At 29.0% G+C, this 24,073-nt stretch overlaps 2 protein-coding genes across 3 annotated transcripts; both read right to left on the bottom strand.

Moving 5' to 3' along the window:
* Positions 1-11,385: 11,385 nt before the first annotated feature.
* Positions 11,386-14,015, bottom strand: LOC107005260 (eukaryotic translation initiation factor 6-2-like). The gene is made up of 8 exons (XM_015203799.2): positions 13,907-14,015; positions 13,522-13,556; positions 13,303-13,399; positions 13,153-13,238; positions 13,043-13,087; positions 12,819-12,949; positions 12,026-12,136; positions 11,386-11,818 (listed from the first exon to the last, which is right to left on the bottom strand). The coding sequence occupies exons 2-8, from the start codon at positions 13,529-13,531 to the stop codon at positions 11,567-11,569; spliced, it is 732 nt and encodes a 243-aa protein (XP_015059285.1). The 5' UTR covers positions 13,532-13,556; positions 13,907-14,015; the 3' UTR covers positions 11,386-11,566.
* A 1,710-nt stretch (positions 14,016-15,725) lies between these two features.
* On the bottom strand, positions 15,726-18,256 carry LOC107005261 (eukaryotic translation initiation factor 6-2-like). 2 transcript variants are annotated; one of them, XM_015203801.2, is made up of 8 exons: positions 18,178-18,256; positions 17,930-17,967; positions 17,774-17,870; positions 17,445-17,530; positions 17,334-17,378; positions 17,112-17,242; positions 16,336-16,446; positions 15,726-16,132 (listed from the first exon to the last, which is right to left on the bottom strand). In XM_015203801.2, exons 1-8 carry the CDS (start codon positions 18,222-18,224, stop codon positions 15,881-15,883), a joined length of 807 nt encoding a protein of 268 aa, XP_015059287.2. In that variant the 5' UTR covers positions 18,225-18,256; the 3' UTR covers positions 15,726-15,880. The 2 variants fall into 2 exon arrangements, with proteins under 2 accessions (XP_015059287.2, XP_027769659.1); XM_027913858.1 differs by lacking the exon at positions 18,178-18,256 and adding an exon at positions 18,109-18,154.
* Between the last annotated feature and the right edge of the window lie 5,817 nt (positions 18,257-24,073).

Below are 24,073 nucleotides of genomic sequence, written 5' to 3'. Positions count from 1 at the left end.
ACACTCCCACTAGTGCACCACAATTTTATGTTAGGTGAAATATCTTTTTTTAATATTAAAATGTGAACTTTAATTAGTTTGATTATGATGCTGTGATTCTTTTCTAAATTGATTAAATTTGCTTTGTTGCTATATTGTTTTTTTACATATAAAAACTTTGTAAACTAATAGTAGTTGATGAATAATCAAACGGATATACAACAGGACTTTAAATTTAAAATAGTACAATTATTATAATATTGTACTATTAGGTGTACAATTGCACTTGTTGAGTTTCGTGCGTGACATCTAACTCCTCAATATTGGTTGTCTCTCTGCCTATTTTTGTGCATCTCTTAATAAAAATACACTAGGTAATTATATTTTCTTCAACATACGGTAGAAAAACTCTTAATTAATAATAATGTATTCAATACTTTTAAAAGTATACATGGTAGTGAACTATATCTTATTGCCTAGTTTTCCTATAAAATTTCACTAGTGATAAATAAGAGTGTTTCAAATGTAAGACCCAAATCTGAAAGTCCATTAAAACCAAATATATATATATATACATTAATAATAAAATACTTAATTTTTTGAAAGTATATCTGATAGTGAAGTATATTTTATCACATAATTTTTTCAAAAAATTTCACTAATAATAAATAAGAGAGTTTCGGACTTAAAATCCAAATTTCAAAAGACAATAAAACCAAATCCAAAGTCCAACTCAAATTATACTCTCACATATATAATATTAGATAAAACGGAAAAGGGCCTAAAATACCCTCGAAGTATTGAAAATGGTACACAATTACCCTTCATCCACCTATTGGCCCCCAAATACCCTTCACATCCACCTTTGGGTCCAAATTTACCCCTTCATTAACGGACCAAAATTAAAAATACGGAAAAGGGCCTAAAATACCCTCGAAGTATTGAAAATGGTACACAATTACCCTCCATCCACCTATTGACCCCCAAATACCCTTCATATCCACCTTTGGGTCCAAATTTACCCCTTCATGAACGGACCAAAATTAAAAATAATTAAATAATATTTTTTAATTACGTGGCACTCAATCATTGGTTGTAATTTAATATTTAAAATAATTTTAAACCCACCCATTTTAACTAAACCCGGCCCACTTGACCCAATTTAAAATAATAACCCATCTAATTAAAATATCCTAAAACCTTATTCCTCCCATTTTCACAAGTTTCATGAAGAAGAAGAAGAAGAAGACAATGGAGTCATGGAAATTGTGAAAATTTGAGGAATAAGATTTTAGGATATTTTAATTAGATGGGTTAATTTTTTTAAATTGGGTCAAGTGGGGCGGGTTTAGTTAAAATGGGTGGGTTTAAAATTATTTTAAATATTAAATTACAACCAATGATTGAGTGCCACGTAATTAAAAAATATTATTTAATTATTTTTAATTTTGGTCCGTTTATGAAGGGGTAAATTTGGACCCAAAGGTGGATTTGAAGGGTATTTGGGGGCCAATAGGTGGATGGAGGGTAATGGTGTACCATTTTCAATACTTTGAGGGTATTTTAGGCCCTTTTCCGTATTTTTAATTTTGGTCCGTTAATGAAGGGGTAAATTTGGACCCAAAGGTGGATGTGAAGGGTATTTGAGGGCCAATAGGTGGATGGAGGGTAATTGTGTACCATTTTCAATACTTCGAGGGTATTTTAGGCCCTTTTCCGTAGATAAAATTACAAGGCACGAGCTATTTATAATTATTAAAATAGAAATAAAGAAATATAATAAAACTTAACAGTAACATAATATGTTTCCAAATTTCTTTTTTGGTCTTTCAGCTTACATGAATAAGGAGGTGAACTTTTATATGTTGACTTTAGCAATTCCTTTTTCCATATGATGGATAATTTTATCAGCTTGGTCTTACCATTTGAATTTTTATATGACGGTGAAGTATATCTTATTATATGGTTTTGTTATAAAATTTCATTATTGATAAATAAGAGTATTTCTAACGTAAGGTCGAAATTCTAAAGTTTATATTATAAGTCCAACTCAAATTATATATTATGGTATATACTGTATGAAAAAATCACCTACATTTTCATAAAATACACCCATCTCTGCCGCAAACTTGGTAAAATTTCTCTGTCCTCGTGAAACCCTAATTTTTTTGTAAAAATTTGGAAAAAGGCTCTAATATGTCATTGAATTTTCAGAAAAGGTTCAATTATGCTATCAGTTAAAAGTTTGACTCATTTATGTCATTACTGTTAAAGAAAAGACTCATTTATGTCATTATTTTTTAAAATTGATTTTGCAAAACCATTTTTAACACGTGGCCAATTATAATTCGGTCATGTCGTCATTTTTTTTTAATTAAAAAAATAATAATTCAATTTTATTCAAAATTTTATTTTATTTTAATTAAAAAGTTTGACACGTGTCCAATTGTAATTCGGCCACGTCATGAACTTTTTTAATAAAAAAAGTCAAAAAAAATTAATTCAATTTTTTTCCAGAATTATGTTTTTTTTTAATAAAAAAAAGTAATGACGTGACCGAATTACTATTAGACACGTGTTAAAAATGGTTTTGCAAAATCATTGTTAAAAAAATAATGGCATGAATGAGCCTTTTCTTGAACTGCAATGACATAAATAAGTCAAACTTTTAACGTATGACATAAATGAGCCTTTTCTAAAAGTTTAATGACATATTTGAGTCTTTTCCCTTAAAAAATATGATTTTGTTTTCATTCTTTAAAATTATTTGGTATATAATATATTTTGGTCTTGTGATTTTAATATTAGACTGGATATTTCTCTTTTTTAGCACTATAAGAATTTTATATAACTAACGAAATGGTTATATAAAAGCTAGTAGTACTAAATGATATAACAAATAATTAATAGGTTCAACCGTTTCCAATTTAGTTAATAATCTTAAAAGTTAAACAAATCTAGTAATACAAACGTAAAGATCAAATCAACTTAATCGTAATTCTTGATATTTGTAAGAACTCTCTAATTAAAAGATATAAAATATTACTACATTATAGTACTTCTTTAATTTCAATTTACGTGAATTTATTTAAGATTGACACAAAATTAAAATGAATGAGTAAGCAGAAATTTTGAAGTTAAATAATTCAATATATATCGTGCTTTGAAAATTAGCTAGAAAATAATGAAAAGTTAAAAACAACAGACTGTAATGAATATATAGTGGATATTCCTTTTCTATATTATTTTGTTCACTATAATGTTTTTGTTTAACTATCCAAATGATTATATCAAAACTAGCCGCACTTGATAATTAAACATATGGAGTAATTAATAAATTCAATCGACTTTATATTACTTTTCCATTTTAAAAAAGAATAACATAGCTTAACTTGAAACGAAATTTACGAAAAATAAAATAAAATAATTTTATAGACTTAAACATATTACGTGAAAAGTAGCAATTAAAATATAAGAATCAGCATTCCACACTTTATTGTTGAGTTCGAAGGTTAAAAGGCAAAAATAATTGTTAAAAATTCCAAAGGGGTACATCAATTTCTTTTTCAACCAAAGACCAATTTTTTTAAAAAAATCATTGTCCATGCATCGTTTTCATAAAAAAAAAATTAAAGTAGCTGCCCATCGCTGCCCTAGCAGGGGAATTTTTTTTTTTTTTGGAACGGCAATTTCTGTGAAGCTTTTTTTCTTCTTTTTTAAAAGCTTGGTGCCTTGGCAGCTAGGCATCTATTTTAGTTAATTAATTATTTTTAAAATCGTATTAATTGTTGGCGAATTCCTTTTAAACAATAAATTTTATGATTTAAAAATAATAATTGGCAATAATTTATTTTTTTTAAAAAAAATCCACTGAAATTGCTACTTGGCAGCCATTTTTTTGTTAAAAAAAGAATCTGCAATTTTCCGAAGAAAAGGAATTCACAATAATTTAGATTTTTTTAAGAAAACGTAAAATCATTTAGTGAAATCCTTATTAACAATTGTAATGCGATTTTTATGTTGATCTAAATCAAAAAAAAAAAGTTTAGCAATATTTAATACGATTTTTAAAAATAAAAGTAATTGGCAGAAAATTAAAAAAATACACTAATTACTTTAATAGGCAGATTTTCAAAAAGACAGAACAAAAAGATGTACAGAAATAGCTGTCAACACAGCGATTTTCAAAAAAAAAATATCTCCCGCTAAAATTGCTACCTACACAGAGATTTTTTTAAAAAATTTTTTTTATATAAAAACACTGCTGTTGAAGAGATTTTAACTTTTTTTAAAAAAAGAAATCCACCGAAAACGCTATATTGGCAGCGATTTTCTTTTTTCAAAAAAGAAAAAAAATATGGACAAAATCGCTGATCGGTCAGTGATTTTGAAATCAAAATCGCTATGTCAGTTACGATTTAAACCTTTTGGTTAGAAAAAAAATTGATATATCCATTTAAATTTTTGATAATTTTTTTGATCCTTTAGATTTCGAACTCCTTTATCGTTCGTCGTCCCATAACAAATAGTATTGTAATGGAGTAATTTTTATCAGATTTAACAGATATGTGTCTTCCCCAAAGCACTTTGTTTCACAAAAATAGTCTGTTAAACCTCTCCAAAATTTATCACTTATATTGCTAGACTAGCAATTACATAAAAATATTGCTTAGTTATTGTCTATTGTTTAACTATCTAAATACTAAATCATTTAGACCATAAAATTTCATGATTTCTTTGAAAAAAAGTTATATTCATAACAAATCAGTTATATTACTACTATACCCTCCATTTTTAATTTTTATTTTCCTTTTAGGCTTTTTTTACTCTATTAAATTAGTACATTAAAGATTAAAAATACAAAATGAAAAAGAGAAATAAGAATATTTGCCATATAGAGTGAGACATCACTTTTCTGTATCAATCTCTATCTATGTAGGCACTGCTAATATTTATCTCTTCACAGTCGTCTCATCATTTCCCGATAGTAGGCATGAGTTTTTATCATTCCGTAAAAAGATTATTATTTTTTCAATAAGAATTACTTTGTTTTTTTTTAGTTTGTTTAAAAAAAATGACTTTTTTTTTGTAATATTTTAATTTCAGCTTTTTACTGTCATATTTAAGGCCACAAGATAAAATGATAATTTTATACATTGACTTAACTTTAATTTAGGACCACAAGATACAAAAGTATTCTTTATACTCTTAAAATTTGTATCAAATCAAATCAGATCATTCTTTATAAAATGGAGAGAGTACTTTGCAATGTTGATTCTAGAGAATATACTTAATATTTCTCACGAGGTTGTTGTTACTGAACCATATATGTATAGAGGTTATTATATTTCTCACGTCTTTTTAAATATAATTTTTGCGTATTCTCCGTCGTACTAAGATGGAAAAATTTACAAAGATATAGTTATTTCTTATACTAGGAATGGTTTGCATGTTCGGACTCGAACCGGTGAAAATAATCTTATGGTGAAATGTTTTTTTTTTATTTATCTAAGAAATGTGAATAGACATGTTACTTCCGATTAACATGGTTTCTTCACTATGAGGGCATTTTTGGTATTATATTATGTTTGTGTTTTACAGCTAGTATACTTGATAGGTAACTTTTCATTATTTTGCCGTCTTTTGTTTTGGTAGCATACTCACATAATTAAATAATTTTGAGTGCATACATAAAGGATTTTGAAGATATAGTCCTAAAAATTAATCTCAAACATTACTGCCTAATACTATAATATAATGTACTATAATACTTGAGAATATTTGGAAACTAATAATTTATAAATTATGATATGATTTTTAGGGATCACAACTCTGTAGGCGAAACCAAATAGTATCAAATTGGGTTTTTGTGCTGTGAGGGAGACATACACCTAGCAAAAATTAATTATCTTGTGGGACCACAAACAATAATTAAACTGAATATTCCCCAATGTCCCACTCCTTATTACTCTACAATAGTAGTATTAAATTTGTGGCTTTTAGCATAAAAAGTTAAAAATCACATAAAAAATAATTTAATCCAAACCCCACATAGTATCCATGCAAAAAAGTGATTTCCACGTTCAAAAAATAGATCCATGCATTCAAAACTCTAAATTGCTGTTCTAAAGAAATAATTTCATCAATTTTATTAATTCGTCACTAGTTTTATAAACCTTATCAACAACACCTTAACACTCTCTCTCTCTCTCTCTCCTTTTGTCAGTTCTTTCTTGTGGACTCATTTCTTTTGCTTAATTAATTAAAGCAACCCAATTTGGCAGTGTTTTGTTTCCTCATTATTTATTAAAATAAAACTTGTTATAAAAAAATCATAAATATCATATAATCTATAAATTATTAGTTTCAAAATATTCAATCAAATTATATTTCATTCTTTTATTTCACGAGACAAATATATGTGAAATAACCCTTTTAGATTTTTGCATGGAATCCAAACATAAATATAAGAAACAAGACATAATAAAATATAAACTTCAGTACTACAAATTTCATAATCTTTACTTTATAGCCACTGACATATTAAATAGCAGAATTCAACAAGAAGCTCAGGCTAACTAATACATACTAAAATTAATTAAGAGCCTAATTAATCTCAAAAAAAAGATAGGTAAACATATATAGGCAGCAGCTTGTCTAAAACTTTCAATAACTAAACAGAGTAGGAACAGTATCATGAACCATCCTCGCAACTTCAAATAAGATGGAATCTTCCTCAAAACTCTCTCGAATGATCATGTCATCTTCAACTACACAATCTTTACCCTTAATAATAACCAAATTTACTCCGTTGATTTCAACATTTTTCTCCGGTATTCTAACAACATTCTTCATCCACCTTGTTCCTCTTATTTTGAATTCAAAAGCATGACCACACAATTCTTCCCTCATAGCATGCAGATCATTTCTAGTATAAGATATAGCTATATCTTGTATGGTCGAAAACCAGTTTCCCGTCTTAGTATGACGGGCCATACGCCAAAAATGCTTAAAATAAATGCGAGAAGTACGCCATCTATACTGATATGGTTCAGGAACAATGAAATCTTCAGAAATATCATGTATATTCTCCCTAATCAACATTATAAAGTGATAATCACTTACGGAATGATAAAAGCCCCTCCATTTTGTCAAAGACACATGCCTACTATCCGGAAATGATAAGACGAGTTCCAAACAGTTTGGAGGTTTCAACTTTGGGAAGAAAGTTGATTGTTTCACGGTATCGATACATGCAACAAAAACCTCAAGCAAAGTAGAAACCGGGGCCATAGTAAAGGGTGCGATAACAAGAAGATTTGGGAAAGGAGGAGGAAGAGGGGGTAAGGGGGTTGGGGACTTCTTAAATCCAACAATGAAACCAAAAAACTTCTTTACCATATTAATAAACTTGATGCACACCAAAAAGGGTGATTTGATAAAAAACCTAACAGCTTGAAGAAGAAACTTGTTACTGGATGGTGGAATCGCAACCGGATCTGGAACCGCAACCTCAAATCTTTGTCTTATGATAATAGGTAAGTAGAGAGTATGAACACGAGCATTCAAAACGAGTGGTTCAAGCTTTTTAGAAAGCTTTGCACAGCGTATCAAAGACTTAGCACATTTCGTCTTCCCAAAAATTTCGCTAGTGATATCGTCTGTAAGTTGTTCCAGTGGAGAATCCATTGGAGCAGTGAAGAAGAAGAATGTGAAGAAGAAGAAGAAGAGTGTGAGAGAGAAAAAGATGAATACTAATAGTGCCTATATATAGGGATTGATAAATGGAATTTGCAATGTGTTTTATTAGGCACAAAATAGAGAGAAAAATATTTATCCAAAACATGCATATTATCAACATTATTATATTTCATGGAAAAAAAGTTCCCTATTGTTTGTGGTCCCATAAAAATTGTGTAATTTTTGGCATATACGACAGACAACCGGTGGTGTCTGTTTCCTCACAAGACAGCACTCACTCCACTCACTCTGTTGCTTCTATCTTGTTATTGAATTATTTAATCATGATTAAAAATATAAAGGTCAGGTACAATTTATTTCAACCATGGTTAAATCTACAATATATTCAAATCATCTTTAATTTCTTGCACACGCATTTCTTTTATTCTATCTTTTATTAAAAAAAAACATTTTGTATTGCCATCATTAATTCTAAAGTGGTTAATTATCTCATCATTCTAAAATATTATTATCATAGTTTTGAAATAAAAAAATATACGTAGAAAAATATCCATATATATTTATTCTTCATAACCACATGCAAAATGATATATCCCTTTAGATTTTGCTCTTTCTTGCATGTTGGAAATGTTTGATTTAAAGTATCAATTCCACTTTTTACTACTTGTTAAGTAGTTGTACCATTAAATTTAAATTTTGGTAATTCATTAATTATAGAATATAGTGGATATTCCTTATTAAATTAGTTATAAGGTTTTCATATAACCACCCAAATGGTTTTATATTATAAAACTAGCAGTAGTAGATGATATAACATTTAATTAATAGGTTCAATTAACTTTATATAATTACTTTTGAATTTCAAATTATATCTTTAATCTATTGTTTCGTAATAATATACTCATCCTCTAGAAATTTGGATTAAAAGGGAAATGAAGCAAATAGAAATTAGTTTCATGCCGTTATGATTACTGTACAATTTTAATTCACACACCAACATTAATAATGTTTGTTATATAGATGAAAAGGTAAAACAAATGGAGTACAATCAAACTTCTTTTTAAGAAAATAAAAATGGAGTAAAATTAAGCCTTGTTATGGCGAGAATATTAGTTTGAAAGTCTTATTGTGTCATTATTATTATAGATAGAATATTATTATAAAGAAATAAAACATAACATGAAAAATCGAATCTAGAGAAGAATTAAATCGTAATAATAAATTGTCCTTGTATAACGTGAAAATTACACAAATTCCATAATTTTAATATGAAATTACATTCTATCCCTAATAAATTTCTAATTTGCATTAATCCCTTAAAAATTTAAAAATTCGGATAAAATAATTGAAGTTCGGGTATATAAATATGTAGCTCGGATACATTATGTAGCTCAAATACATAATATGTAGCTTGTAATCATTAAATGCTGACTCAAATACATTAATATGTAACACAGATAGATAATATATAGCTCGGATATAGTAAATACTGGCTCACCAGATACATTAATATGCAGCTCAGATACTTTAAAGAAGAAATTTGAGATATTTTTAAAAGATAATGAAATAAGTGAAACAAAATGTATGTACTTCTGTAATTTGTCCTATAACGAATAATCTTTATAACAAAGTTTTATTAATTTAACTTGAATGTGATTGTGATAATTTTTTATTTTTTTTTGAGAGGGCCGTGGTTGGGCAGTTTACTGATATTAGGAAATCCGAAATGAAGCTAATTAATAAAGGAAAAATTCATGAAAACTATAAATATATAAATAACGTGTTGTAAAATTAAAGCAAAATAAAACAAGAAATATAAAAGATAAAGCAATAGAAATAAGGAGACAAAAGATGAGACCATTTCTTATTCTTCAAAGTATTCATCAAATCTTCAAGCCTATACAATATGAAGTCTTATGCCTCTATTTATAGTGTAACATAGAGGTATACAAAAGGTTAGTCGGAAGAATATAATGGGGAGGTTATGAAAATGAAAGATTACAAGAATAATGGTTATAAAAGTGGAGGTTATGAAAATTATGATCATCTTCATAATGAGAAAAATAGTGGAGATAATAGGTGAGTAACTTTTTGGTATAGTGAACATCCACGTTATAATATTTTATAACAATAGAGAACTAATTTCAACAATTTTTCCGCACCAACAAGCAAAGAATATTAATAGAGAATTGATGGGTTTGATTATGATTTAGAGGGATATTTCAGTTAAATGATTACTGTTCATTAAAATTAAAAACGGATAGATGTAGTTAGATTAACTTATGAATGTGCTAATTTGTTATAAAAACTTTTTATGTAATTTCTGGCAAAAGTAATATAATAAAATTTGGAGACTTTATTTTTGTGCGCTGTGAAGTGTGAGTGAGACAGACAAAAAATTTTCGTACTAAACGATTTGGTGTGGGACCATATTAATTAATAAATTGAATATTCCCCGATGTCCCACTATATATTTGTTATTATTAATAAATAACTTTGTGGCAATCAAACAAGTATGGACTTTTTCTAAAAAAAAGTTAAAAACCACATAAAAATAATCCAATCCAAGAAAGAGCCCCCCATGCATGCAAAATCAAATTTATCTTTCATAGACATTTATGTATTTGGTTGAATATTTCGAAACTTTTATATTAAGATCCGATCAAGTAATGTTCATTGACCTTATAGATTTATGACATGGGTACTATATAATAATTTATAGTTGAGATTCATTTAAACTATATGCTCATCTTAATAATAAAAACAACAAAGTTATCAATTACTTTTTATTTTTTAAAACTATCAAATAAAACAATCAAGTGTGTACTATAGCTAATATTTTCAAGAAAAAAAATAAATTAAGACTGACAGGTTATATGTGATCTTCCTGAGTTTTTATCCGCCAAACTTCTTCGAAAGTAATTTCACACGTGCTTTCTCCAAATCCTAAAGTTATCTCCAAAATTAGATCAAACTTAAAAACATCCTTGAGTTCTAAATAATAATTCAACTAAAGAAAAAAACTTATTCGAAGGTTTTCAAATTATTATAAAAACATATTTATCCAGATTATTCAAATGTATTTTTAATTTTATATTTTTATTTTCACCCACTTCTACCCTCAACTCCTCATCCCCCACCCCAAAAACAATAAATTTAAATAATGTTTTTTAATATATATAATTTCATTTTAACACTTTATTGTTTGTGGTCCCATAACAAATTATATAACTGAATAATTAACTTTTGGCAGATACTACTATAGGTATCTGTCTCCCTCACAGCAGTCACTCTTCTAACTTTTCATTAGTATTTTTCTAGCTAAGTTGTATTTAATTTCAAAATTTCGGCTCAAGGGATTATTTGATCTACTAGGTAACAATTAAACTCATTCTTAATAATTTCGTCTCACCTTAAATAAATTCATTAAAGTATGCCCTTGTTACAACTCTAATAGCAACTCAGACTATAGATTCAAAATTAATTATTTGTTATATCATCTACTACTACTTGTTTTAATATAATCATTTCGTTAATTATATAAAAAATTTATAGGAATATCTCGTATAAACTAGCTTGCGAATTTTGAAAGATTATAGCACAAAGAACACAATAATCACATGCATCCGGTCGCCATCACAATTCGGATTCACACATCTGTATGATTGTTTTTTTCGAAATTTGTAAGATAAACATCTAAAATTGTTGATTATGAAGTCTCGATAGAATATTTAAAATATAATGATAGCAGTCAATAACATTGGAATATGTAAAGGTCATTTCATCGTGACTTGTTACAACTCTAATAGCAACTCAGACTAAGATGAACCATAGATCAGTCGGTGCATATTCAACACACAAAACTCAGTATGTATACAAAAATAACTCAAACGTACATGTCGATCACAGATTTCCTGATCTCATTAAGACTGGGTTGAGCCCCCCGCAACTTGAAACGGTTGTCGATAACAGCCACTTCTGTTGCTGTAGTGTCTGACCCACAAAACGCTGCCCAGTCGTTGACAATCATACCAGCAGCTATCACTTCACTACCGCGGTTCACAGTTCCTGCCGTCACAGGAATACCAAGGAGATATGCAAGCTCCGTCATCTCTTCAATAGATGCATGAGGATGTACCTGAGCCCACGCCCATAACACTCCAGCTTTAATTACCATATATATATTTAGCATGGCTAATTCACAAATTTAGATTAATTAACAGCAACATTGCTTATTCATAACATGTTAATTTAACACATGTATACGTTGGACACTATGCGAGCAAGTTTGCCTTCAATCACATTCACCATTTACCCTGTATTTTTATTAAGAGTGAATACTTACCAAGCCTCCCAAGTTTGAGAAAGCACAATAGCTTCCAACAAGAATATTATCTGCTATTGTATGCCGATAAACTTCCACACCAAGAACATCAGCAATCATCTCTTCAGTTTCCTGATAAAACTAACATCTGTCAATCTTATCTTTTTTAGATGAGTAGACTCACAAGTCAAGATCCATGAAAACAATAATGAGAGTCTAATTTCAAAGTAAGACAATAGGCATAGAAAAAGAAAATATAAAACTACATACCGTAGGAGAAGTAGAAAAACAACAAAAACAAATTACCATCTTCTGGACAAAGTTTTAGCATAATCTATAGCAGCTTTAAAGAAAAGCATAACACAAGCAGGCCCTGCCGACATTGTAGAGTTCTACAACTTGTAAAGATATTTTACTTCTAAGTAACCGTGTTAACCTCCAGGGCCATGGTCTGAAACTTGACGGATAAGGGGCCTGCCCGTCTACATTTCAAGATTTGAGTAACAAGTTTCTTGTCCGTGATAGGGTTCAATCCATGACACACGCCTGACATCATGTGCTGCAATCTTACTTTAAACCAAATCCAACGGTGAGGTAAACATCCTCCATCCTATTGGACATTTCTAAACGTTGAAACAAAATACTAATGCTATCATACATGACATGGATTTACTTTTAAAGAGTGGTTGGGTTTTCAAATATAAAATAAAAACTGCAGATGAATTATGTGCACCCTATAATATAGGTTGAGAGATAGAGATGTACATAAATTGCATCCCCATTTGTAACATGAAATAGCCAACAGATAATTTACCTTGTCAAGATCTACATGTGCAAGAGAAACATAATCATTGCATGCTATGCAGTTTCCAAGGGCAGATAACCGCTCTTCAATGCGATGAACCACTACTCTGTCCGGGAGACTATTCCTCAAGTGCCAAAGTTCTTCCAGAACAAACAGAAAAAGTTATTTATGCATGCATACTTGTCCAGTTACACACATTTCTACAACATGATGTCATTATATTAGTATATTACCTTGATCTGTAGTAGTGTGAGGCAAAAGAAGCCCATTTTTGTTTCCTGCATACAAGTGAAGACTCAGTTAACATGTTAAAGTTCAGTAGTTTAGAGTGTTTGTCAAGTACCAGCACAGAGTCTTCCAATTATCCTTGTTCCTCCAATGGAAGTTTTGATCACTGGAAAATTTTCAGGTAACGCATCCTCAAACACGCTGCACAACATATAATTTTCACTGAGCTATTAAGATATTGGTTCGTATTTATCAAATCTCATACCTGTACAAGTTTTCAGAAGCCCCAATAGCAACCAAAGAGTATGTATTGGTTAGTTTTGAAAAAACACCAACTTCACATGAATTCTCAAATTGAAGCCCTGCAATGCAATACAATAGAAGTAATTAACTATGTATCCAATTTGACAATGTATCCAATTTGACAATGAATGAAGTAATTAACTATGTATCCAATTTGACAATGAATGAAGTAATTACTCACTTATAGCCATTGCAAGTGCTAAGTGCTTGGAAGATCTGTAAAAGCCAAAATCATTCACACATGTCAACACAAACCATAATGAACCATACAATAAACAATCATATAATCAAACAATTCCAACAGAACAGAACGTCTGTCTCAAACCCACATCAGAAGCTACAAGTTTAGTCCTTGCCACCATAATGAAGCCTTAAAATTACTCATTCCTTTGTTTTTTATATCGTTTTGCTCTTCTATTCGAATCGAAAAATAAATAACACAAAAAAAAAAAAATCACAGAGACCAAAAAAATATACTATATAGCAGATAATATTAAAGAATGAAAACAAAAACATGTTAAAAGAAATCATATTTTAAACAAGAAATTAGGGTTTCACGCGCTTACCGAGTTTTGCTCTTCTTTTTTTTTCCGGCAGAGGTGGGTGTATTTTGTGAAAGTTTAGGTGAAATATATAGGAGAGCCAATATAATTTGAGTTGGACTTTAGATTTGGGCCTCACACTCTTATTTTACTAGTGTCTCTTATTCACTTTTATTATTAATATTTATATCATAATTATTTAATTAATTAAATACACAAATCTTTTAAATATAATATTGAATAATTATTTTAAAATTTAAATTTCTTAATTAATAATAAATTATCAAATCAAAAAAAAATTTATATCACCTATTCCACATATGCATTCAGTTTTTCGGTTTGATTTTGTGTTATTGGGTTTTGAAAAAGTATAATTCAATCTGAACAAAAAAAAATGGTTCGGTTTGATTTTTTTCGATTTGGATATTCGGCCATATTTTATTGGGAAAATTACGGCTAATCAAACTTATACTATTTAATTACTCATCATAGTTATAGTTTGCTATAATTACCACTCGCGACTAACATTATACATTAGTTACGTGGGCTGACTTCGAGTTTGTATAATTAGTCATGTTTGTATGTGTATAATTTGTCAGGATATACAAATAAATATGTATAATATATAATTTTATAACCCATATACATATACAATTCACCTATCTCCCACTCTCTGCCCTCTCTCGCTCGCCTCTCTCCTTCCTCTCTCAATCTAGCTCGCCTCTCTCCTCCCTCTCCCAATCTCGCTTGCCATTTATACAAATGTACATGTATAATATACAGTTATATACAATTATATACATATACGATTCACCTCTCTACCCTCTCTCGCTCGCCTCTCTCCTCCCTCTCTCGATTTCGCTCTCTTCTCTACACTATCTCCCAGTCTCGCTCGCCTTTCTCCTCCATCTCTCAATCTTTTTTGCCATATATACAAAACAAAATACATGTAGAGGATAGGAATGTATAAACATACAAAACGAACAAATACACGTAGAATGTTTTGGCAGGAATTATGTAATTAGGTTAGAGTTGCTGAGGTCACTCCTTAATATACCGTTAGAGGTACTGAGGACTGGATGCTCTTAGATTGTAAATGATTAATCTGTTAATGGTAATATTTAAATTGTTTGCCAAAAAAATAAAAGAATTTTAGTGAGTTCTTATAAATATATCAACAATTACGAAATAATGAGTTTAAAATATAAATTTAATTGATTTGATCTTTAGGTTTATATTACTAAATTTCTTTTAGCTTTTAAGATTATTAACTAAATTGGAAACCGTTGACCCTATTAATTATTTGTTATATCATCTAGTTCTACTAGCTTTTATAGGATCATTTCGTTAGTTATATAAAATTCTTATAGTGCTAAAAAATAGGAATATCCAGTGTATCAAGCTTAGGCTAGATTTTTGAAAGATTATAGCAAACAAAACCAATTAGAACGTCAAACCAATAATCACTTAGAGATATCATCACAATTTACATATATGATACTTTAAATATGAATTCACACATTCGTATGATTGTTTTTTCGAAATCTGTTGGAGTTAGATTGTATGAATAGTTCAATCACTTCACGCCCCATAGGCCATAATGGGTGTCATTGCCTTCTTTGACACCATCACAAACATTGCCTTCACTCCTATTTTATATTGCTTTATCATAATTTCAATAGCAGTAGCCATTCATGAACTTTTATCGACATTGGTTAATTATCATTAAGATTGCTATAAGCTTTTAAGAGTGTGAGATGCAAGGATAAAAAAATGAATACATCTAAATTGTTGATTATGAAGTCTTGATAGAATATTTAAAATATAGCGACACCAGTAACACTTAAGAATATGCAAAGATCATTTTCATACGAGCAACTCAGAACCATTCCATATGAAATACTTAGTTAATTGGATAAATGTACTACACGATTAAGATTAACTATAGAGTCGATGCATCACCTTTCAACGTTGGACACAAAATATATACGAAATAACTCAAACGTACATGTCGATCACAGACTCCGTCATCTCATTAACACTGGATTGAGCCCCCCTCAACTTGAAAATATTCTCAATAACAGACACTTCTGTTGCTGTAGTGTCTGAGCCGCAAAAAGCTGCCCAGTCGTTGACAATCATACCAGCACCTATCACTTCACTACCGCGGTTCACAGTTCCTGTCATCAAAGGAATTTCAAGGAGATCTGCAATCTCCTCTATATCTTCAATTGATGCATGAGGATGTACCTGAAGTTTAGCAACACGCCACACTTAACTTACCATACATATTTAGCATGGCTAATTCACAAATTTAGATTAATTAACAGCAACATTGCTTATTCATAACATGTTAATTTAACAAATATATACGTCGGACACTATGTGAGCAAGTTTTTCCTTCAATCACATTCACCATTTACCCTGTATTTTTATTAAGAATGAATACTTACCAAGCCTCCCAAGTTTGAGAAAGCACAATAGCTTCCAACAAGAATATTATCTGCTATTGTATGCGGGAAAACTTCCACACCAAGAACATCAGCAATCATCTCTTCAGTTTCCTGATAAAACTAACATCTGTCAATCTTATCTTTTTTAGATGAGTAGACTCACAAGTCAAGATCCATGACAACAATAATAGGAGTCTAATTTCAACGTAAGACAATAGGCGTATAACAAATAAATGTAAATCTACATATCGTGGAAGTTAATAAAACAAACAAAAATTACCATCTTCTGGAACAAAGTTGAGCATAATCTATAGCAACTCTAAAGAAAAGCATAACACAAGCAGGCACAGAAACAACCCTTTTGACATTGTAGAGTTCTACAACTTGTAAAGATACTCTACTTTTAAGTAACCCCGAGGAACATGGTCTGAAACTTGATGGATAAGGGGCCTGCCCGTCTACCCTTGAAGATTTGAATAACAAGTTTTTTGTTCGTGACAGGGTTCAACCTATGACACACGCCTCACATCATGTGCTGCAATCTTACTTTAAACCAAATCCAACGGTGATTTAAACATCCTCCATCCTATTGGACATTTCTAAACGTTGAAACAAAATACAAATGTGTTGTTGGGTTTTCTAATATAAAATAAAAACTGCAGATGAATATGTGCACCCTATAATATACTACAATTCCCGTGATTAAAGTCGAGAGATAGAGATGTACAGAAATTGCATCCCCATTTGTAACATGAAATAGCCAACGGATAATTTACCTTGTCAAGATCTACATGTGCAAGAGAAACATAATCATGGCATGCTATGCAGTTTCCAAGGGCAGATAACCGCTCTTCAATGCGATGAACCACTACTCTGTCCGGGAGACTGTTCCTCAAGTGCCAAAGTTCTTCCAGCACAAACAGAAAAAGTTATTTATGCATGCATACTTGTCCAGTTACAGACATATCTACAACATGATATCATTATATTAGTATTACCTTGATCTGTAGTAGTGTGAGGCAAAAGAAGCCCATTTTTGTTTCCTGCATACAAGTGAAGACTCAGTTAACATGTTAAAGTTTCAGTAGTTTAGAGTGTTTGTCAAGTACCAGCACAGAGTCTTCCAACTATCCTCGTTCCTCCGATGGAAGTCCTGACCACTGGAAAATTTTCAGGTAACGCATCCTCAAACACGCTGGAAAAAACACAGATCATATAATTTTCACAGAGCTAAGAACCTGTAAACTATATTAACACATTGTGGCACAAGACATTGGGTCCATTCATAAGTATTTATCCACATTCCTGTATTTATCAAATCTCATACTCTGTGAGCTCAACTTCAGCATTTTGTTTACACATTTGTAGTTATAATTTAAATAAAATATCGAATATTATGGGACAAATTAAATGATTTGAAGAACAGGAAAAAAAAAACCTGTAGAAGTTTTCAGAAGCCCCAGTAGCAACCAAAGAGTATGTATTGGTTAGCTTTGAAAAAACACCAACTTCACATGAATTCTCAAATTGAAGCCCTGCAATAGAAGTAATTAACTATGTATCCAATTTGACAATAAATGAAGTAATTACTCACTTATAGCCATTGCAAGTAGTGCTAAGTGCTTGAAAGATCTGTAAAATCCAAAATCATTCACACATGTCAACACAAACCATAATTAATTAAACAGACAATTCTACAATTAACAATCATATAATCATGTTTTCAATAATCAAACAATTCCCACTTTTTGTGAGACAAAAAATATTATATACCAGATAATATTAAAGAATCATATATTTTTACACCGAAATTAGGGTTTCACAAGGACAGAGAGATTTTACCCGAAGAGGTGGGTGTATTTTGTGAAAATGTTGGGTGGTTTTTCCATATAATATATATCAGAATATATAATTTGCGTTAGACTTAGGCTTTACGTTAGAAATACTCTTATTAATTATTTTATAGAAAAATAATATCATAAGATATACGTCAATGAACATTTAAAATTCAACGATCATTTAATATATTATATTTACTTTGCAGAACTTGATACTGGAGCTTGCTAGCTCTGTGATTTATTTTCTTTTTTGGTCTTTCAGCTTACATGAATAAGGAGGTGAACTTTTATATGGTGACTTTAGCAATTCCTTTTTCCATATGATGGATAATTTTATCATCTTGGTCTTACCATGTGAATTTTTATATAACAGTGAAGTATATCTTATTATATAGTTTTGTTATAAAATTTCATTATTGATAAATAAGAGTATTTTAAACCTAAGGCTAAAATCTGGAAGTTTATATTCTAAGTCCAACTCAAATTATATATTATGGTATATACTATATGGAAAAATCACCTACATTTTCACAAAATATACTCATCTCTGTCGCGAAACTTGGTAAAATTTCTTTGTCTTTGTGAAACTCTAATTTCTGTGTAAAAAATAGGAAAAAGGCTCAAATATGTCATTGAATTTTCAGAAAAGGTCATTTATGCTATCAGTTAAAAGTTTGGTTCATTTATGTCATTACTGTTAAAGAAAAGACTCATTTATGCCATTATTTTTTAACAGTGGTTTTGCAAAACCATTTTTAACACGTGGCCAATTATAATTCGGCCACATCGTCAATTTTTTTTAATTAAAAAAATAATAATTCAATTTTATTCAAAATTTTATTTTTTTTTTAATTAAAAAATTGACACATGTCCAATTGTAATTTGGCCACGTCATAAATTTTTTTAATAAAAAAAGTCAAAAAAATTAATTCAATTTTTTTCCAGAATTATTTTTTTTTATTAAAAAATAATGACGTGGCCGAATTACAATTAGATGCGTGTCGAAAATGATTTTGCAAAATCATTGTTAAAAAATAATGGCATGAATGAGCATTTTCTTGAACTGCAATGGCATAAATGAGTCAAACTTTTAACGTACGTGAGCCTTTTCTAAAAGTTCAATGGCATATTTGAGTCTTTTCCCTTAAAAATATGATTTTGTTTTCATTCTTTAAAATCATTTGGTATATAATATTTTTTGTCTTGTGATTTTAATATTAGACTGGATATTTCTATTTTTTAGCACTATAAGAATTTTATATAACTAAGGGAAAATGCACAAGAACTCCCTCAACCTATGCCGAAATTTCAGAGACACACTTATACTATACTAAGGTCCTATTACCTCTTTGAACTTATTTTATAAGTAATTTTTTTTACCCCTTTTTCGATCTACGTGGCACTAGCTTGAATAAAAAAAGTCAACCAACGTTGGGCCCACAAAATAGTGCCACGTAGGCCGAAAAGGGGTAGAAAATTATTAATAAAATAAGTTTAGGAGGGTAATAGGACCTCAGTATAGTATAAGTGTGTCTCTAAGATTTCGGGCATAAGTTGAGAGGGTACTTGTGCATTATCCCTATAACTAACGAAATGGTTATATAAAAGCTAGTAGTACTAAATGATATAACAAATAATTAATGGGTTCAACCGTTTCCAATATAGTTAATAATCTTAAAAGTTAAACAAATTTAGTAATATAAACGTAAAGATCAAATCAACTTAATCGTAATTCTTGATATTTGTAAGAACTCTCTAGTTAAAAGGTATAAAATATTACTACATTATAGTACTTCCTTAATTTCAATTTACGTGAATTTATTTAAGATAACGCAAAATTAAAATGGATGAGTAGGAGAAATTTTGAAGTTAAATAATTCAATATATATCGTGCTTTGAAAATTAGCTAGAAAATAATGAAAAGTTAAAAACAACAGACTGTGAGGGAGACAGACACATATTGTAGTACTGCTACTTATAGTATTAATTTGTGGGAATTAAACAATTAAATATGTATTTCTTTTTAATTACTAGATATTCATTTTGAAGTGGTAAGTTATTATTATTATTATTATTATTATTATTATTATTTATGCTTTGAATAGTGCCACAAATGCGGTGCTGACTTTTGCATATTAAAATTTGTGAATTAATATTTATATATTTTATAAATTACATATAAAAAAATCACAAAAGTTAATAATTTAAAAAATTTAAATAATATATATAAAAATTCTAATATTCAAAAATAATGAAATATCAAAATTAAAAAATATCATATAAATTGACACACTTTTGTCTAACCTGATAAAAGCTACATATTATTCCGGAAAGAATAATAATGAATAGCTACAACCACCAGTCTCTTTCACTTCATCATCTTTCTTGCACACACATTTATTTTAATTTTTATTTTTTAAAGAAAAAAAAACAATTTGGTGTATTTTTCTCGATAGTAGGCATGTGTCACGTTCGATCAATTCTCAGTAAAATTTTGCATCTAAATCTGGGAGAAAAAGTCTAGAATTTTGGAGAGATTTATAAAAAAACTCTAGAAGCCCCTAGATATTTCAAGAAGACTTTGGAGAGTCCTAGAATATATAGAAAGTTCAAGAAAAGGACTAGATATTTTTTTAGGAAAGCCTTGGAATTTCCTAAGCTAGTAGAGAATTCTAGAACATTGACCAAAGAGTAAATATTTTAGAGATTTGTGTAGTAATTTTTATTTACACTTTGACCCCCTAGGAAGTAGTATAAATAGAGGACTCTCATTTGTAAATCAGCCAACAAAATGTAAGCAATAAAAAATCCAACAAAATGTAAGCAATAAAAAATGCTTACTTGTGACTAAGTTGTCAATTTCCGCACGAAACATGGAGCTCTAGTAAAACTCGATAAAATGGAAGGGTTTTATCATTCTATAAAAGATTACGATGGAGGGTTTTTTATCATTCCGTAAAAGATTAAAATGGAGGGTTTTTATCATTTCGTAAAAGATTATTAATTTGAAATGTTAATTTGAGATAATATACATAATATTTCTCATGAGTTTTTTGTGATTGAAGTTATATTTCTCGCATTTTTTAAAGCTTTTTTTGCGTACTAAGATGGGAAACTGATACTCATCTATACAAGATATAGCTATTTCTTATACTAGGAATGGTTCTTATACTATGAATGGTTTGCATCTTCTGAGGGAAGAAATGCCTGGTCATGCTGGTGATGTTGTCATGCTGATGATGTTGTTCATTTCGGAAGAATAGCTAGAAGGTGGATGATGAATGTTGTTAGAATACCGAAAAAGAATGTTGAACTTATATAATGGAGTCACTTTGGTTATTATTAAGGGTGATGATTGTGCGATTGAAAATAAAAATGATCATTCGACACACTTTCGACACACTTTTGAGGATGATCCTATCTTGTTTGAAGATTCGAAGTTCACGAGTTCACGATACTATTCCAACTATGTTTTAGATTGTCCAAGGTTTTAGATGAAGTTGCTTCCTATATATGTATTCCTATTTTTCAGATTAATTTGCCTGTTAATTAATATGTTTTAGTTAGCATTCAAATGCTGTTAGAAATACTTTCTCAAAATTATATTTTAATGTCATTGGGTATAAAGTAAACTTTATGAAATTTGTAGTAAAGTTATATTTTCTTATATTTATGTTTGGATGCTGATTATTCCATGCAAAATCATTTCACATATATTTGTCTGGTAGGATAAAGAATGAATTATGATTTGATTGAATATTTTGAAATTAATAATTTATATTTTATTTTATAATTTATGATTTAACAAGTTTTATTTTAATAAATAATGGGGAAACAAAACACTGCCAAATTGGGTTAGTTTAATTAAGGGTAACTTTCACATATAGCAAATAAAAAATTTATATTTGTATGCTATAACAAAGTTTGCATAATTGTGTTCATAGCAAACATAAAAACTGTATAATTCGCTATACATATATAGTTGAAGCAAATTGTATAAAATAAGTGTATAAAACAAGAAAGAGAAAGACACTTGGGTAGAGAACTGTATAAAAACAAAGTGTATAAAACGAATTGTATTATTATAAGTTTATAAAACGATTATATACAATTTGAACTTGTATAAAATGAGAAAAAGAGAAAGACAAAAGAGACTTAACAAGGAATATACAATTGAATTGAATTTGTAAAAAACGAGAAAGAGAGAAATTAGATACAATGTGAAAATTGTATAAAACGAGAAAGAGAGGCAAAAGAAACTAGGCATATGAGTATTTTTTATTGTATAATTATAAGTGTATATGACGAAAATATATGTACTTGCATGTGTATATACAATTTTCTCACGCTTTATACAAACAGAAACACAATTTATATATTTAGCTTTTATTTGTATAAGTGAGAAAGGCGAGGGTGGCGAGCGAGATTTGAGAGAGTGGCGAGCGAGATCTGGAAGAGGAAAGAGAGGGGAACAAAAATATATATATATATATATATACAATTTTCTCTGCTGTATACAATTAGAAACAATTTTTATACACTTGTGTTTGTATAAAAAGTGAGGAAGCGAGCGAGAGATTGTAGGAGAGTGGCGAGAGATATATTTGGGAAAGAGTCGCCTGATAATTTTTTGCAAACGTTTGATATGAAGCACAATTAAATCAAACCCTAGCTACTTCATTCATTTTAGGTTATTAGTTTGCTATTATATATAATTTTTTCTTTAATTAATTATTAAGTAAAAGAGAGAATTTGACAGAAGGAGAGAGAGACGGGCGGCTCTTGCCTTTATAAAATAAGGCTCATGCCTTATGCCCTCAAAATTTGGGGCCCTTAATTATCATTAGAATAAATTATATGTTAAATTTTTATAGAAAAAGATAATTAATTATGATATAAATATATATTAATTTATCCACTTTAATATTTTTTATATTTTGTTAATAATAAAAATTAATAGTGAAAAGTATTGAAATTCGTTTTATTTCTTTTTAAATTTTAGTTTCAAACATTACAACAAGCATATTAAAATAGTGTATACCAAGTTATCAACTTCTTGAATCAGATTCTATGGTTCTAATTTTTATCTTTATTTAATATTTGTAACTTATTACTTGTAAAATTATATTAACAATTCATATAATAATTGCCTCATTGAAAGAATTTTTTTCCAATGATGAGTTAATAAAATCTCTTACCTAAAATCAATAACTGAAAAAATAATATTAGATACTAATATATTTGATCTAAATAGTGTAAGAAAAATAAATTTTGAAGAAATATATATATGAAATTTGTTTATATTTTAGACCTCAAACTAAAATTTCGCTTAGGCCCCCATGTACGTTCAGCCGCACCGGAGAGAGTGTGTGTTGAGGTGTCGTTTGATAAGGTTTATAAAACTAGTGATGAATTAATGAAATTATTTGTTTAGAACATAAATTTTATAGTTTTCCATGCATGGAGCTATTTTTTAAACGTAGAAATCACTTTGTGCATGGATATTATGTGGGGTTTGGATTGAATTATTTTTATGTGGGTTTTTAACTTTTTATGCTATAAGCCACAAATTTAAAAACCCTATTTGATTTCACCTATGAAAGTTGTTATTCCTAAAAATCATAATCTATAAATAATTAGTCCCCAAATATTCTTTAAGTACTATATTATATTATATTATTTGTCATAATTTTTAGAGTTAAACTATAAAAAATTTTGATTACTATTTTAATATATAATTTTTTATCTTATTAATATGTAAAAAATCATAAAATTTATAGTGCTTTTCATATTATTTTAGAATATCTAATTTTTTTTTAAAAAAATATCGAATTAATGTTATCTAATTTAACTTTGAAAAAATTAATTAAATTGATTTTTGAAAACGTAATATGACAAAT

This window comes from Solanum pennellii, chromosome 12 (genome assembly GCF_001406875.1).
Source record: "Solanum pennellii chromosome 12, SPENNV200".
NCBI classification, from domain to species: Eukaryota; Viridiplantae; Streptophyta; class Magnoliopsida; order Solanales; family Solanaceae; genus Solanum; species Solanum pennellii.
This window is presented reverse-complemented; position numbering and strand designations above follow the sequence as displayed.